Source organism: Cyrtonyx montezumae, unplaced genomic scaffold, assembly GCF_038088225.1.
Source record: "Cyrtonyx montezumae isolate F1298 unplaced genomic scaffold, pur_monq_1.0 scaffold_10, whole genome shotgun sequence".
In the NCBI taxonomy this organism is placed as follows: Eukaryota; Metazoa; Chordata; class Aves; order Galliformes; family Odontophoridae; genus Cyrtonyx; species Cyrtonyx montezumae.
The window spans coordinates 11,451,458-11,469,276 of NW_027071826.1; the positions used below are offsets into that span (position 1 = coordinate 11,451,458).

Consider the following 17,819-nt stretch of genomic DNA (forward strand, 5'->3'; position numbering starts at 1 on the left):
AGCCACCCCCGCCACGGCGTGGGGAAGTTTGGCCCCGCATGAGGATGCGGCTTTGTGTGTGTCCGTTCCCCCCCCCCCCCCCCTTTTCAAATGCTCTTTGCTTTGCTCCCAACACTCCGCATACCCGAGAAAGCAGCAGCGCACAAAGCCCGGAGCTGCTCCCGATCCGTGCATGTGCTTTAGTTTGCATGTGTGTGTGTGTGTGTGTGTGTGTGTGCGCGTGTGTGAGTGCGGTGTGTGCGAGTGGCGTTTCTTGTTCTCTTGCAGGGTACAATGTTAAAAAGCCACCGCTAGTCGCCCCCAGTGCTCCTACTCTCTGGGTCTTTTTGTCTCTAGTGCAGATTAAACGTCACGTCCGCACTTGAACTTGAATTTTATCCCATTGTACAGAGGCAGCCCCAGCCATAGAGAGACAGAGCGCTCCCAGAGAACCAGGACTCCGCCATCTTCACATTGCAATATATAATAGTAATAGCCAGCACCAGCCCAGCTGCACTGGGGGCTTCCTTCCTTCCAGTCCCAGCGCCAGGCGAGGGGGGAAGAGTGCAAAGTGGTGCAGGAGCACGGGCAATCCTAAAGCACCAGGGCAGAGCAGTGCCACTTGAACTGGGAAAGAGGAGACACAGTTTTGGCTGCCCCTTTTCAAACAAATTCTCTCTAGATATCTACCCAGCAAGGGTCAATCTCTGAGAAACATTTTTTTTTTCTTTTTCTTTTTTTTTTTTTTTGGCAATTTTTTGTCTGTGTGGGCAAATCCCAATTTCAGTACTTTTTTTTTTTTTTCTTATTTCTGATTTTTTTTTCTTTTTAATTTTTTTTAACCCTCCTGGTGGAAAAGCGCACTTGCCAATTTGCCAAGCACTCTGGAAAAGAGGGGAAAGAGAAAAGTGTACTGGCGGTGCACATCCTTCCAAGTTCAAGAAGAGGTTTGGAAGTCCGAGTGGCAGAAGCAGTGGAGAAAAGACAGTGTGAAAGAGAAAAAAAAAAAAAAGAGCGAGAGATCTTTTCCCGATGATGATGATGATTTTTAATTGAAAGGAGATCCCATCCAGTGCACCACAACAGCAGCAAAAAGGTGTTTTTTTTTTTTCCTTTTAATTTTTATTTTTTGAAAGAAGAAGAACTCGATCAAGAAGAAGAAGAAGAAAAGACGCAAAAAAGCAGAGGAGGAGGACCGGCCCCCAACGCAGCCCCCAGACCAGTGCAGCTCTCCAGGCGATGCCAGTGTAAATGCCAGGGCAATGTCCCGTCGCAAGCAGGGAAACCCGCAGCACTTGTCACAAAGAGAGATTATCACACGTAAGTTTCGACTTGGAACCGGATCGAGCCGAAATTGAGGAGCGAAATTAGGGAAGGGGAGGAAGCGGTTTGGAGGGGGGGGTGTGTGTGTGGGGGGGCTCTCCAGGAGGAACCAAAGCTTCGAAATGACTTCAGAGAGAGGGAGAGGAGAAGGGAATTAAAGAGGGGAGGGGGGGTGTGTGGCTAGGGGGGATGGGCTGGGGGTGGAGGGGGGGAGAAGCCCGAAGTTTGCAGCCGTGCGTTTGCAGCGGTGCGGAGGTGAGGCGGGCGGGCGGCAGCGCGGAGCGGCGTGGGGAAGGAGCTGCCGGAGGAGAGAGCGCGGGGAGCGGCGGCGGCGGGGACGCGGGGCCGGGCCGGGCCGGGTCGGGCTGAGCCGGGCCGGAACGAGCCGTGCCGGCTCCCGGGGGCTCCTTCGCTCGCCTCCCGGCCCCGCTCCTCGGCGACCGCTCCGGGGAAAAGTTGGCCGAGCGCCTTGCATCGGCGTGACAGCCTGCCCGGGGGGAGGACCAAGGTGGGCAGCAGGAATGGGGTCGGAGAAGCGGAGCGGCCGGGGGAACTTGTTCTGAGAGGCGGCGGGCCGGCCGGGGAAGCGGCGCGGGGCAGGTAGATGGGCAGGAGGCAGCGTTGCCCGCTCCAGGTGCACCGCCGGCGGGGAGAACTCTGCTCCGAGCGGGAGAAAGCCGCGCTGGGCTCGGCCGGGGCTGCGGAGGGGCCGGCGAGAGAGGGGGGCTGCTCGAGGTGCTGGGGGTTGCGGGAAACGGAATGCGGCCGAGCAGAGGTTCAGGGCCGGGGCAGGAGCGTACGGTGCACTTTCACGAAGCTCCCATTGTCAAATGAAAACACACACCGCCCCCCCCCCCTCCTCCTCCTCTTACCCCCCATTCCTCCCCCTCCATACCCCCCCCCCCCAAATAATAATAAAAAAGCTGAAAAGCGAGGACATGGGGGAGAGGGAAGGAGCCTCGCTCCCCCCTCCCCCCCTCCCCAACCAGCATCCCCCCTCTTCGTTCCCAGCCCCGCAGCATAGCGAGAGGGGTGAGCGGGCGCCCGCAGGCAGCGCTGGGCCGCGTCCCCGCCTGCCGCCCCGACCTCCACGGGGTTTGTGCCACGGGTGGAGGGGTCGGACAGGTCCCCAGTGCCCTCCGCTGCACTGGACACGAGGATACAGAGCGTGCGGGGTGGTGTTGGTGGTGGCATCTACATTTCTCTCCGAAAGCATCGGACCCGCTTTGGGGGGGGGAGGGGGGGGGGTCGGAAAATGCCGCGCACGCCGTGGGAAGGCTGAAGGGAGGGGGATGGCCGGTTTGAGTCTCCGCACCCCGCCGGGAAGGCCGGACCCCCCCTTACCCCCACCCCCCCCGAGGTGTCCGCAAGTTGCAGTGCTGCTGCGGGGGGCGGCGGCGCGCACGGAGCCAGCCCGGGGCTGAGCCTGAGCCGCGGCGGATCCGAATATTTATGTTCAGATTTTAAAGAATTTAAATAAATAAAATATTCCCCCGGCTTCTCTCCCCTCCCCTGAAAGCCAAGAATAGGAGCCATCTGCCAGGAGCATTTGGTGCTTGCGAGCTCCTCTCTTTCTTTGTTACCGGTGATAAATTTCTGTTTGTAAGATTTCCCCGTGAAACGATAGATAGATGTGTGTATGATTTTTCCAGCTCCCGTGAGATCGTTTTTCTTTTCGTAGGGGACAGTTTGAAAGAGATGTTTGGGGTCCCGAAATTTCAATTTCTTTCGCTCTTTCTGTGTTTCCTTTTTTTTTTTTTTAACCCATTCCTCCCCCTTCCCTCCCCCCCCCCCCCAGCCCATCAGCTGGTGGAACACAAATGAAGATGCATCTGGGTATCAGCTCTCTTTCCGGGGGATGGGGTGGAGGGGGGTTGAGGGGGGGTTTGTTTTTAGTACATTGTTATTTTGGAGCCAGATTTGCATCACCATAAAAGGTGAATCCCCCCCCCCCCCCCCCCCATACATACACATACTCTTTCATTAATTACATTTTTGTTATTAACAATCCGGTTTAGAAAATGCATTTCTCTTTTCCTTGGTGGTTTATTCCCACCCCCTCCACCATCTTAATTTTTATTTTATATTTAAGAAAAAGCATAATCCACCTAAACACCAGAGATGGCCCCGTGCCATTTCTTCCACTTTCCTGTCTCAGTTGTGAGGAGATGTGTGATGTTGGTGTTGGAGGGAGGGGGGGGTGCGGAAAATTGGGTTTGTTGCGCACGTCTGAATTTGTTTAAAGGGGTGAAACATATTTTTTTTCTTGCTGCTGTGACTGCTTGGAGTGGGGGGTGGGGGGTGCTGGTGTTGGAGAAGAGAACCAGGTAGGTTTGCTCTTCCAATTTGATCTTCTTTTCTGATTGCTTTACTTGAAAGTAAATAATGAGGCAGGAGAGCGTTGAGAGGTGCCGAGGAGCTGCGTGTACAATGGGTTTAGCGGGGTGGCTGAGGAGGAATGGAGAGTAGAGCGGTATGCAGCTTCCCTCCCTCCCTTCTGTGTTTATCTCTCTCTCCATCCTAAGGAAGCTGGCGGAGAAATCATGCTGCATACTGAACAGTGGCAGAAAAAGAGGAAGGTATCCAGGGGAGGAGGGGGTGGGAGCCAGGGGGGTGCTGTGCTGGGTTGGTTCTGGTGGGAGCAGAGGCATTGCAGCACAGTGAGTTCCAGTTGTGGGCTGCAGGAGAGGGCTTACATCCTGCTCTGATAGAGGTGCAGTTTGCAGCTAGGAGACCGAGCTTTGAGCAGGGAATTGGGAAAGTAGCAGGCAGCAGGAAAGCGAAACACTTGCAGCAGAGCAAACTCAACCCCAAGCCAAGCCCCTAAAGCCGGGATGGATTGAGAACCACTTTCTGAAATCTCACATTTATGTCATGTTTAGCTTGGGCTTCTGTTTCCCTCCCCCCTCCTGCTCTCTGGTTTTGGCATCTGTCAGGAGAGTTGCATTTCAGGATGGATTGGAGGTCTGTGCCAGGCAAGGAAAAGGAGATGGGGAGAGAGATGAGAGAAAAGGAGAGAAGGGTTTTCTGACACCGCTCAGCTGGAGTTGATTGGGTTTCATGCTCTTGGTGTTCAGATAAATGTTTAGACCCCGAGTGTAAGGCAAACAAGCAAACACAAAAAACAGAGAGGCTGCAGCGGGGCTGTGCCCCAGAGTTGCACCGTCTCGTGAGCACCTTGGTCCTTGAGACTGAAAAGCAAAGCGGCCTGTTCATCCTGGCCAGGCTCACCCAGGCAGCCCTGCAGTGCATGCATGTGCTGCACAAAAAGGGAAACATATGGAGAGCACAGGGCAGCTCCAGAACACGGTGATGGTGAACAGAGCAAACTTGGTGGCTGAGCTCACTTAGATGGGTGGACAAAGCAATTGAGGTAGAGGAGAGGAAACGGAGCTGTAGAGCTGCTCTGTGCAAAGAAGCGTTTGCTTGGTTTGATTCTAACTGCTGATTTCCCAGCTTCGGATCTGATTTTTTTGCTTCCTTTCTTTTGAACTTGAGAAATCTGCCTTCAAACCAGCTCTGCCTTTGGGTTTGAAGGAAATGCGAAAGGCGAGAGCATGTGCAGAGCTTGCTGAGTGCAGGTTTGCAGGAGGTGGCAAAGCGAGAACCTTTCTGCAGAGCAGCAGCAAAGGTTGGGAGGGATAGACACAGTGAGATTGTTCGGCTGCAGGTGAAGGGCCAGTTCCCAGAAAGGCTCTTCACTGTATGGTCAACAGGTTTCCTAAGGAAAGCAATAATTTCCTATGTCATTTTACATTAAAAATAATAATAAAAGCACTCAAATTTTTCGCATGTCAAAGTTTTTGCATATTGCTTCAAGTAGCTTCTCTTAAAATGTATTTAGATTCAGTGTAAAGAGTGTGCTTTATCTTATGGAAAAAACACACCAGTGCAACCAACCCTCATGCAAAGAGAACGCAAGCTGAGACTGAAGGGTTAGAGAGGAAACCATTTTGGTGATGGCTGCCTTGGTCATGGCACCCGCACAGTGCGCACAGATCGTGTCTTAGGAAGATGTTACATGTGCCGTCTCTAAATAGGGCAGGAAATAAAAGGGCTGTTTGCAGTGGATTTCCAGGTTGCTTTTCATTTGGATCTATTTGCATTAGACGTGAGATAAGAAAAAATAGCGGCGTATGATCATAGTTTCTGAGGTTTTAAAATATTTTGAAAAAAGTGATGTGCAGTGACTAGACGGTGAATCTGGACTGTTTCATCCTTATAGTTGATGTGCTCAGTGGCTGAGATGGATGTTCAGCGGGTGAGAAATCATTGTGCGTTTGTTTGCCGCTCGGCAGATGAAGAGCATATTTAGTCAGGCTGCTTTAAATACTGAGAACCAGAAGTCTTAAAGGTTTTACAACCTGGTTGCCTTTCATGGGAGCGTCCGGACTCAGTCTTGTGCAAAACGTCTGTTTCTGTGCAGAACAAAGGGTTGTCTGGTGGCAGATTTGACAATAATTATGACTTAGAGGAGTGCGCGCTGGTAGAAGTCATACAAATTATTGCCATCAGTTCCCGACTCCAGTTGCCACCTCCTCGCCTAGCGAACGTTTTTCGCCTACAAAAACCCATCGCGCGCAACGTTGCTTCCTCTTCCCCGTTTCCTACCTCGATCGCTTCGCTCTCCGCGCTGTTTGTTGATAGAAAACACTTTCCAAAATAAACTTTGCTGGCTGGCAGCCGCGCCGCCGGGCTGCCCCGTGCCAGTGGCGGCTGCTGACGACTAGGGGGAGCTCGGAGCCCGCCGATGCGCTCTGGGCGCCGGGATGCGCCGCGCCGGGAGCGGCGGCCGCCGCGCGGTGTTCGCAGCCTCAACTTGGAGGATCGATTTTCACGAGAAGATCTCCCCAGCGCTCGGCGAGAGGGGCTGCCGAGGCAGCGTAGCTATTTTTAGCTAAATCGCGGCTATTCGACTCGGGCGGACAGGAGTTTTTTGATTAAAGTGTAGTTTTTAACGACGCTTTTTTTTTTCTTTTCTATTTTTTTTCTCTTGTCGATGCTTGGTTGTTTTTTTTTTTTAATTCTCAGTTTGTCGCTGTCGGATAGAGATCAGCATAACACTACCTGTACACGGAGGCTCTGTGTACAGGGGAAGCCCACGTTCGTTTATCCAGTGGGCACAAATGCAGCGAGCACGGGAGCTGGAGCTACGCTGAGTTGAGTGCTGATGACAGATACAAAAGCCACACGTACCCCTGCCCAGAGGCTCTGCTGATGGCTAACTCAGGCCCTTAGAACAAAAAAAATCTGCAGCTCCCATAAATGAAAATAAATGAAATGGAAAGAAAAGAAGTATTTCTTTCCTACAGAGAGAAGCACAAACCCACATATGCTGAGTACAACTTGCAGCTCTTCCGAGCTCTTCTTTACCCACCTGACTGCCCACCATGGATGGACTTTAGTGGGACTTTCCTTGTCCCAACATGTAATTTCACGGCATGCACATGAGAAGCTTCGATCACTGGATGTAAGAGTAGAGTGCTTACTTTGCCCAGTATGAGAAATTAATCAGATGATGGTGTCGTTAGCATAGTACAAGCAGATTCTTATTTTAAGTACTTGGTATAAGGATGAAGATTATCCTGAGACGGAAAGGCACGCTTTATTCTAACCTGGGAGAGAAGTAAATTAGGTCAGATGAAAGATCAGGGCTGTCATCAACTGTACAAAAACCCTTCACTCTTGGGTAGTGAGGGCCGGCAATTTATCTGATGATTTCTCTACTTCATTTAATGTTTGAATCGAGACTGGTGGAAGCCTACAGCCAGCAGCCGCCCCAACTAACATGCCACTGACACCGAGAGCGCGGCACCCAGCGATGGGAAACCTTCCCTTCTCCCCTCCCAAACCCATCAAACTTTGCTGACCATAGCTTTGCTTCCGTTCCACAACTGCTAACTTTTATGAAGAGAAGCAAGAATCTCCCTCTCCTCCACGTTGATGCCTCTGGCCCCCGGCACATGCACATGTACGTGCACGCTGTCTTTCCTCCCATCCCTCCCCTGCTTCCCTCCCATCCCACTCTCTGTGCTGGAGCTCAGCAGCAGCCTCCAAGCACCAAAATGGCTCTGGCTTCCCTGCCCTAGGATTTCCTCCTGGGGCAATGACTTCTCTAGGGCCGCAGTGCAGATGTCAGCAGCCCTTGGTCCCGTCTTAGTAGTAGCCTCAAGTGAAAGCATGTGGAAAAACAAACGGTGGCTGGGCTCCCTGCCTGCCTGAAAGTTACTGATGCCATAAAAGCACTTGGTGAAGTATCAGCGTTGGCTGCAGATAGATTTATATATGTGTGCCTTTTTAATGAGGGAGGGAAAAGCCATCAATAACGGCGCGCATTGATAAATGCGTGATTCATTCAGCTGCTCACACTACAGCACCTTCATCTTGGGTGTTTATTTACTTTCTTAGATTGTAGCTGGGCAGACTGCACACCGTTCCTCTGCATCCACGGCTGCAAGCCTCAATTCAGCCCCAAACATCAGCTCAGTCTGCTCCCTGCTCTCCCTCCCCAAAGCGGATGCCCGCTCTGTGCTTTAGACCTTTGCTGGAGCTTTAAGTAGCAGCTTTTTCTTGTTCTTTTTGTTTTTTCTTTCTTCATTTTTTTCCCTTCTGAAGGAATATATAAAAAATGCCTAAAGCAGGCTGCTCGAAAACAAATTAAAGCAGAGGGACACACTTCACGCGTTGCAGGCACGCGCCAGTAGAAGGGGGTTAGAAGAATATCATCATTTTACTGGCAAAAGTGACACTAGATCGGGGATTTGATTAATGGTGCAGCATTCACAGGGACTTAGTTCTCTGTTTTTGACATATGCAAGTCTTTTGTATAGTTGCCTCAGTGCAAGAAATTCCTTTTTTTTTTTTTTTTTTTCCTGGAGCAGTTAATAATTTGTATGTGTGTGCTGGATATGCCCAAGGTACTTTCCAAAGACTAAGCACCAGACAGCACAGGATAGAAAAGGAATCCAAAGTTAAGGGGAAGGAAAAAAAACACTGGTTTACTTAACTTTTTTATGACCCCTTTTACTAAGCCACTGGAATAAGCCATAAATTCGCTGAATGTTATAATGAATATGCTGCGACGAGAGCAAGAAAGAAAAAAGGCTTAAGGAAATTGTATATCAGCAACAGCGCTCCATATACAGTTGAGAAACAGGCTCTTTTGAGGCTGATATTTCTAAAAAAGAACAGAGTTGTCATGTGTTTAATACGTTTTCAGAACTAATTATGGAATTTTGATCACGCCTTTTAAACCTTTCGGTAAGACCCCGCGCTTCTCATATCCCTTTCTAAGGCAGCTCAAAGCCCGCACCAAAACACCGCTCCTTCTGCCTTTGTGGCACCGAGCGCTCCTTTCTCTCCTTGGTTGTCGTTGAGTTTTAAATAAAACAAATCTATTCACTGGGGAACAAAGCATGCTTTTAGATCCCATCATCACATCCCATTTTATCTGCGACGATTTACAGCTTCTGCAGTCTATAGAAGTCCCTCTGCATTTTACGCTCTCAAAAGCAGTAAATATTTTTTTGGTGAACGTATAGTTTACTTAGGAGGAGACACGCCACTCCCTTCTTCAACACCGCGTGGAGCTCCTGCTGAAATGCCATCTGACAAACGTTGAGATCCGTGCAGATCCTTGAATGTTCATGGCTTTTGTTCCCATTTGGTTCCGCGGGGTTACCGTACCGTCTCCCTCTTTTTGTTCCCAAAACCCGTGCCTTGCTCGGCTCCTTACAGCCGGGCTCACTTCGTCCCAGGTGTGCGCGGCGGCCGGGACCGCTCTCCGAGTGACTTGGGACACTTCTGCAAAGCCTCCCGACCCGCGGCTCCGTGCCGGGGTAACGGGGACCCCATCCCCACGGCTCCGCACCGCGGGGAGCTCCGAGGGTGGGGGGCTGGGGGGAGGGGGGGGGGAGGCTGAGGCTCCGGCCCCGCAGGTGCCCCCCCAGCCGCCTCCCCCTGCTCCGCACGGCGCGGCACCGCACGGCAGAGCCTCGCAGCTCCTCCGGCCGTCTTTGTGCACTTGGCATGCGGCTGAGAGCCTCTTGAAAAGTGGCAGGGAGCTGCCCACTCGTTTGTTTGCGGGGCTTCCCCACCAAGTCGCCTCCTTCGGTCAACTCAGCCTCGCACTTGTGTTTTGTTTTAATTATTATTATTATTGTTATTTTATCTGAATAATTGTTTTCCTGTCCTCGGGAAAATGAATTGGTGGCAGCTAAGCGGCTCCTGGTACTGCTTACTGTGACGCTGGTGCAAGGTGCAGTTGTGGACTCAGCCCTGCACACTGCAGCTGTGAGGGGACCCGGAGTGGGTTATTGATAAACTTGGGCAGTGAGGGGCTGCGTCGCCTGCTGTGCTGCGTTAGTCACTGTGCAGTGAAGATCCTGACACTGATCTCTGCGATAACCCAGCTCGGGAACGCGTGATCCGAGCTATTTCCACTAAGCCTGTTGATGTTACAGTAAATGTGACATGTGGGTGTTGATGGAAGGGACATCGTTTTCAGGCCAGCTTTGGGCAACACCCTGATGAGCGAGTCACTCATTTGCGCTCTCTCCTGCTTCTCTGCAAAGCCAGCGATAGTTGTGAGTGGGTTCCTGGCCCCAAGGCAGCCCCACCTCATCCCAAGGGGGCTCCGCACAGGGTAGGTTGTGCACTAACAGTGCTTTCTAGACCCTCTTGGTATAAGTTTGTGACCCCACTGCAGAAATTCAAGGTAGTGAGGGAGCTCAGCACTCAATGTGCAGCGCCAAAGCATCTCTTCCCCCTTCCTCTGCAACACTTTAATACCAGGGGAGGGGGGGGAAAAAAGAAAGAGGGTTGATGCCCACTTCCATTCTGCAGTGCAAGAAAAACACAAGAAAATAAATCACTGGTAGCTGAACCCAGCCCCGTGCAAAGCCTGTGAACAAACATCTACAGGATTGTCCTCTGAGGCCGTTGAGATGATTTTGAGTAGCAGTCTTTTTCGCTGCTAATGGGCATGGTTTTGAGACATTTGACAGGCAGAAAGTAGTTAGCATGTGCATTTGCTTTAATGTTGGGCATAAGAGTATTGTTTGCATGGGGTGCGTATGCTGTAATGATGTCACCACGCTGCAAGAGGAGTGCTGGCGGTTTTGCGACAGTGTCTTTGTGGAATTAAGAAAATTGTCTGCTGCATTTTGGCATTGTAGGCTCGGAGATGCTGCTCTGAATCGAGGCAGCAAGCGTAATGCTTTTCAATGATTTAGACTGTACCATTACATTAATTTCATGAAGCCACCCAACGGCAGCAGTGTCGCCGATATCCCCATAGATCACCAGTCCCTATCACGATGTTCCCCTGGGAGGTGATGTAGTGCCCCTTGGAGGAGCCTCTGGGTACAGGGATAGTGCCAGGCACACCTTAATGCACCTGGAAGAACCTGGGCACAAGTCCTGCCTGAAAATAACTCGTTTGCATTTTTTTCCCTTTTCCCACGTAAGGGAGATGAGATGTTTTCTATTCTCCCTTTTTTGTGTGTGTGTGTGTGGCTCGACATTTCCTTCTTAAAAAAAATAAATAAATGAAATAAAATACTCCTGAGGAAACACCCTCCTCCCCTCAAGCCCAGCTACCAACAAACAGAAATAAAACCACAGAGTTAAATTCAAATAATGTGAAGCGACTCATTTGAAACCCACAGACACAAGTGGAGTCAGAACTTTAGATTGAGACTGGCCTAAATTGCCCCACTTCTATTAAAGGACTCCTTAACCAGCAGAAGATCTCTGCTGTTGTATTAACCAGGCATGACCTGGTGCGTTATGGGCTGGACTTCCAGGCTTTTTTTCTCTTTTCCTTTGTGGGTTTTAAATCTCTCCTGTAATGTTACTTGAATGTAGGTTTTTAATGGCTTAATTGAGTTGTCAATAGGAAGCCTTTTTTTTTTATTCCGAGTTTAAAAAAAATGCAAATTGACATGGATAAAATGCATTTGAAGATCTATTCAGTATTTTGTTTTTCATTCTTTTATGTCTGTTTTCCACGTTCTGAATAAGGAATTGTAATATAGCTCCTGCATTGTCGGGTTTACGGCCAGTCCCCTGCTTGATGATTTGTTAAGCTAAAATCAGACACAGAGTTGAGGAAAATAAAATTTTGGTAGTTTGAAATGCAATTACTACGGGGATCACGAGGGCTCCGCTCACCGAGCAAATGAAAAGCTGAATTTCGGTAAATGTGACGACTGCCAAAATATGAAGGAATACCAGATGTTATTTTAAAAAAGTGCCATTGCAGAGTCCTTGGAAAGAGAGTGAGAGAGTGTAAGTGAATAGGCATATGTGGATTTAACTAATATTCAAATGAACTACAGAGCTGAAAGGAAAGAATTCTCAACAGTTTAGCTGCTAAAACCTCCTTCATGTTTGCAGAGCTGCCGTGGTCAGGACCCTTATCAAATGCAGCAGTTTCGCTAGTTTTCTGAAGAGCACAATTTAAATCACAGGGAAAAAAAAATTCTCACATCAAAAAGATAATAAAGTTGAGATCTGTGCTTTTCTTTTTATTTGTTATATATATGCCAAAATTCAGCCTTTGTAATTTGAGAGACCGACTTTAATCTGAAAGCTTTACAGGAACATTCTGTGAAACTCGTAACAAACATTTCCCCCTCTTCCACCTTTTTCCTTATGACCTTTGGTTCGGTTCCTGTTTTCCTGTTGTCTTTTCCAGCTCTTTGTGCCATCTCTTGCCTGTCTATGTGCGTGTATGTCTGTCTCTGTGTTTTTATTTTAATATTTTGACACTCTGCTCCCCCTTAATAGGAATTCTTCCTAGAAATAGCGTGCCCATTTCTAAAAGACTCTTTTCAAAGTCTCTTTCTTTTGGCTCTAAAATGATGTATATGTAATTGGTAATTAAAGGTGCAAGCTCTCTTCAATATAAACAATATTGCTCAATGTTAGATCATTAAAGGGAACCGCAGCACTAAATAATTACCTTTTGCATTGTGACACACTTTTCACAGCCATCCGCTCTCTTCCCAACAGTCCCTGTTTGGCACAGGGTTATGGTTACATTTTCAATGGGGCAACGAGGCACCTTTTCATAACGTACATTGATGAATTAATTATGTAGCATTGTCTTCAAACTCCCTTAAAACTTTTATTAAGGGGAAAAAAGTAATTATGGGGTTTTAGAAAGGTGTGCTTGGTAACATTTGGGGTGAGCTGGGAAGCCAAAGCCTTCCTGCGCCCGTTGTTGGCTCCATGGGATGGGGTGTGCGTGGGTCCTTCGCTGGGATCTCAGTCCTCTGTTCCCTCAGTTCTCTGTTTTGCTGCTCTGATGCAACTTGTAGTACAGCTGGTAGATACGCTAATCAATTATTTATTCTGGAAGGGGAAAACAGGGATGATTCTTTTTCTAACCTGCCTTTTTTGAGGCTCAAACAATTTTATTGTTGTCAGGTAATACATTTCACCTTCTACTTCCTCTCCCTTTTCTATGATTTTTTCTTCTTCTTTCTTTTCCTTTCCTCCCCTTCACCCCTCTCCCCCTCCCCCCCCCCAAAAATTTGCTGAAGAATGAGACAAAACTCCTTTTGTCTTCAGCCAGGAGGAGAATCCAGATCTGGATTATGACATCTGCTTATCTCAGTCTCACTTCTCCGAGCTATTTGTGCAACTTGCCTTCCCTAGGAAATCCATAAGCAAGCCACTCAGGCCAATAAAGAACATTTCTCCTACTATTCCTTTAATCCTGATTCGATTAGAGGTCTCACTCGCTGATTTACATACTGTTAGCTCCTCTGTTTTGTTCTGCCCAAATCCTATAGTCCTCATAGAGGCAAAACAGCCTTAGGCAAAAGTCAGTAGAAATTCTGCCCAAGTAAAGACCAAGGTTTGTATGATTTGGCAGTTACACAGCAGAACAAGGGAAAATAAAACAAAAAACAAATTTTGCCCCAGAAATGGATTGTGATCTATAATTATTTAATCATGTAAGAATTATCTTCAAAATAACCATTACAATATGCTACATTTTCTTAATAGTGAAATGAGAAATTACTTATTTCCTAGAAATGGATTCAGGTCACTCAGAAAAGCTTTCAGAGTCTTTTGAGGGTAATGATATGAAGTCCACAAAGTCCGTGGTCAAGATTTCTATAAAAAACATTTGCTAAGCTAAATAGCAACTGCACAGGTATTTGGCAGTGGGAAAATGAGTGTAAGATTTTGGGCTCAGCCAATATTCCAGTATGTTACTCTCTTTCCCACTGTACACTCTCTTAAAACCTCTTCACTTCTCATGAGACCACATCTTGCTTACCTTCCAGCAAATAGTTTGCTGTCCTGTTGTATAATGGGCAGTCATTTCACACTGCTGATGTCTGCAGTGAGTGATGGTACTGATGTTGTGTGCCTGACCCTGCTTGCCCAGGGTTTCCCTCTCTGCTTTCCTCCACTCTGAAATGAAAGGAGAGGCTTGGGTGTGTAAGGCTTGCTGGATGGGGTCTTGGCCAGATGGCTGGGAGATGCAGTGGGAATGAGAAGGTGGGTTAAAAAGAGAGGAACTGTTTCAGAAAGTGACTCAGGGCCCAAATGTTTGCAAAATGGTTCTTTGCTGATCTCGTTGCAGTGCTGGCAGCAGTGGGAAGGAGCTGTCAGGAAAGCTATGCCAGGTCAGCCTTTCCATTTTGTTTCAGGCAGGCTTGGTTGCAAAATATATTGAAATCATTCTGGGAGAGTGGAAAAGCTGAAAAATGAAAGAAAGATCTAATCAGTTTTGGCTTCTTTTGGGTGCGGGGGGAGGATGGGCCTCTTGCGATGCATCCGTCAGAGCCTGTGAACACTCAAAGCAATCTCTTTCTCTTCTTCTCTTGCCCTTTTCCTCCCTCTTTCTCCTTGTCCATGTAAAGCAGAGGCTGACCATGTGGAACCGGCACTCGCCGACGAGGATGAGAGCCTGGCAATAGCAGAGCCGGGTGGCATCAGCATCGCTGCAGGTGGGACAGACCCCGACTTGTTAACCTGTGGACAGTGTCAGATGAACTTCCCGCTGGGAGACATCTTGGTTTTTATAGAGCACAAGAGAAAACAGTGCAATGGCACTGGTGGTGTCTGCTATGAAAAGAGCATGGATAAGAGCAGCCCTCCCCCCTCCTCACGCGCCGAGCTCAGGAAAGTGTCAGAGCCAGTGGAAATCGGGATCCAAGTCACACCCGATGAAGAAGACCGTCTTCTCACGCCTACAAAAGGAATTTGCCCCAAGCAGGAGAACATTGCAGGTACAGCATGTTTTACACTCAATCAACTGCCTAGGTAATCTTATAACAAAAGCCCTCTAGAAAATGCCACGGAATGGAGGCTTCAGCCACAGGTCTCTGTAGGATCCATCAGCCTGGAGGTCCCTCATGGCTCTGGGGTGCTCAGAGGGGCTGTCTGCCCCACAGGTCTTCCAATACATAATTCTGTACAGAGTCAACTCTGTGACACTAGGGGCTCTTGATCCCCCCGGGGAGAACCAAGGGGTGATACATGCACACAGGAAAAAGCAAAATGTTGGAGGCAGAGGAGTCATTTCAGGAGTGTCCTTCAGCAGGTAGCAGCAGTGTAGGGAGTGGAGACTTTGGTGAGATGCTTAGTTAAGTCCAGCTCAAGAGTACTTCCTAACCCACTGGGAAGGGTGAAATCCTGACCACTGAAGTCAGTGGAAAAGTCTTCCCATCGGCACCAGTGGGAAGAGGACTTGTCTGTGAGGGCTGAGCAGGGCTTCATCAAGTCCTTTCTCATTCCTTCTGCTGTGGTGGATTTCAGCTTCCTAATCTGAGTTACTGACTGTGTTGCCTGTCCTGGGTCTCTGCAAATGTCTGGAGTTGGGTGGGGGACGCCTCTATTCGCATGCACATCCCAAAAGGGACTTTGAAAGACGAGGCTAACCCAAGCTGGCCCAGATGAGGGGATTGCAGGCATTTCCTTTTCCTAACCCCTTCAGCCATGGTGCTTAGTTAGGAGTTACCAGCTAGCATTTCCACAGCAGATCCCCTCAGCTCGGTGGTGGAGAGGTAGCGGTGATATCCACCTGGGCAAGCTGCTGGGAAACGAGTGGCTGCTGCAGAGTGCGTGATGCAGGGCAGCTTCTGGAGCACAGGGTGTTTCTTCTCTCAGCAGCACAGCACGCGCTGCTTGCCACAGTGAAAGGAAGGGCTATGCTCCCTGCTAGAGAGTGGGTTTTTTGTGTTACTCAGCAGGAGCTCCCCTCAAACCGGCCTTTATGTTCAAATTGACTGCATCCCGTGCAGAAGACCAGTGGCAAATTGTCATTGCTGCCACTATCCCAATTTCTCTAGGAAGTGTCCTACAGCATTAGATCTGACAGTCCTGACTGTAGTAGAGATGTTCCCACGAGGGGATTCCCAGAAGAGTAGTACTAAGCTCCTAGCTTTACAATCAAAGCTTCACATTTCCCTCTTTTAGCACTGGAGGTGTGTGCTTCCCTCCCTAGCACCTCTGAATGATTTGGTCATTGTATAAACTGAGATGTGGGCTTTGATCTGCTGCAGTCCTCAGACCTCTGGGTGATCTGTCTCATAGAAAGGGGCATATCCCACCCACTGATTATCTTGTCTTGCAGGAATCTTTAAGGGTGCAGGCATCACCTCGATACAGGGCAGCTAGTAGCTTTGGGGGGGCAGTAGCAGAGGCAGCCTCTGCTGTAGCACTGAAAGCATCCCTACCGTAAGTCCTGACCTCATTCTTACCCTATCCTTTAGAAGCTGCAAATGCATTTCCTGGCAGAGATGAATCCCTTGTGGTGTAACAGCTTTCTGAGGGTTAGATTTCCTTCACAACTGATGGGAGAAGTAGTATTCAGGAGGTTCTTCTCCTGTCTGCTGATGGCCTCCTGAGTAGTGCTGAGTATTCCCAATAACTTCAAGTTGGTGGTGCTCAGCTCCTTGCAGCAGGCATCCAGCGTTTAGTAAGGCTGGTCCAGGAAAACTATGCTGTAGCTGTACTGCATATCTCACCTCTTGCCAATCTGTGCCTAAGTTCAGACTGAAGCTAAGTACTTTAATGGCTATATTCAGCTCAGAGGGTGCTATCCCATCCCAGTTCCTGGGGGTCAGCATCAACGCAAGAACTTTTGCCATGCAGAAGATCTACTAGGGGAGAGGGATGAAGGTTATGTTCACATGCAGAGAAGTAGTAAAGAAAAAAATAAATTAAAAGCCAATCTGGAACACCTAATCTCTTTCAGACTAAACTGAATATCGAATGAAAATATGTAGGAAAGATTTTGAATTGAGAAAAATAAAAGGGTTTATCATTTGATTGGCATTTTCTCAGCAGCGCATGGAGATAGGAACATCCACTAAATAGTGCAGTAATAATGCTTTCTCAATTAGGAGCCCAGCTCTGAGATAAAAGGTGCAGTGTCCTTCCATATTTTTTTTTTAATAGCAATGGATAGTTTTCAATAGTAGGATAAAAGCCTCACATTACAGCCATGGAGGGTAGCCATGAAAAACCCACAGAAGTCATTCACTGGAAAGGCTTTAGTGGGATATACCAAACCCCTTATTTATATTTCAATAGAAAGGCTTTCTGCATTAGCCAAGAAAATCAGAATCTGCATTTAACATTAAAGGTATTTCCCAGTGAGCGGCTGTAGAGCATTGTTGTTAGATTTGTTAAAAAAAGAGACTAAATACGATTTCATAAAAGGGAAACTTAATCTCTAAGGCAGCTTTCTCCCACCTCGCCACCCCCTCCCTTTATTTTTTTTATTTTTTTTTGTAATAATGCAACAGCCTACAGTATTTTTACTTTATATGTGACGAAAGATATTCTTAGCCTTTCTGTACTGCGACAGGAAGAATGAATTTCTTTATTCCACCAAGAAATATGTAAAATAATCCCTTAGAAGTATGGGGAGATATGTTTGTTCAAAGCATTTAAAATGTTATTTTAATCAAAGGCACAAAACACTCTACATGCTGTGTCAGCTAAAGGAGACCATTACATTTTAACAGCAAATCATGCTCTTTTTCCCCCTCCTAGACAAGCCCCCCCTTTGAAAATAACTTTTTTTTTTTTATTAAATAAAAAGGCGAAAAAGATTAAAGAATGAAAAAACTTCAGTGGCTCAAATGTATAAAGTAATTTAATATGGTGGAAGCATTAATTATTTTAGCTTAATTGAATTCTGAGGACTGCAGTAGTTGCATTTTTGTAGACAAGCTCTGTTTATTATTTCTTTGTGTAGATTAACAGTAAAGGAAACATAGATAACTTTCAGTTATTTATTGTAAAATAAATGTGTCAATTCATGTGTAAAGCAAGCTGTTCAAAGATAATTGAGTCTTTATATTTGAAGAGGGAAACCAGAAATCACCCTCTCGCCTCTCCGGCTCCCTGAAATATGCTGCCACCGCTGCTGCCCTCAAATAGGTTTCAGCTCCTCTCCTTGATCTCGTGTTATTTTTGTAGACCTTCTTATTTGGTTGAAATGATTTGTGCGGCCTTCTGCTGTGTGACTAAGCCGCAAAACG

The 17,819-nt window shown here is 47.9% G+C and overlaps 1 protein-coding gene across 5 annotated transcripts in view; it reads left to right on the plus strand.

Annotated features, from left to right (window-relative positions):
* Nucleotides 1–377: 377 nt before the first annotated feature.
* BCL11B (BCL11 transcription factor B) overlaps nt 378–17,819 on the plus strand; it is a 94,431-nt gene continuing 76,989 nt past the window's right edge. For 3 of the 5 annotated variants that reach the window (XM_065749893.1, XM_065749927.1, XM_065749910.1), the window contains exons 1-2: nt 378–1,299; nt 14,187–14,555. In XM_065749893.1, the coding sequence (XP_065605965.1) occupies nt 1,242–1,299; nt 14,187–14,555 (427 nt within the window). In that variant the 5' untranslated portion in view covers nt 378–1,241. The remainder of the gene's footprint in view (nt 1,300–14,186; nt 14,556–17,819) is intronic. The other 2 variants (XM_065749902.1, XM_065749920.1) reach the window with 1 other exon arrangement.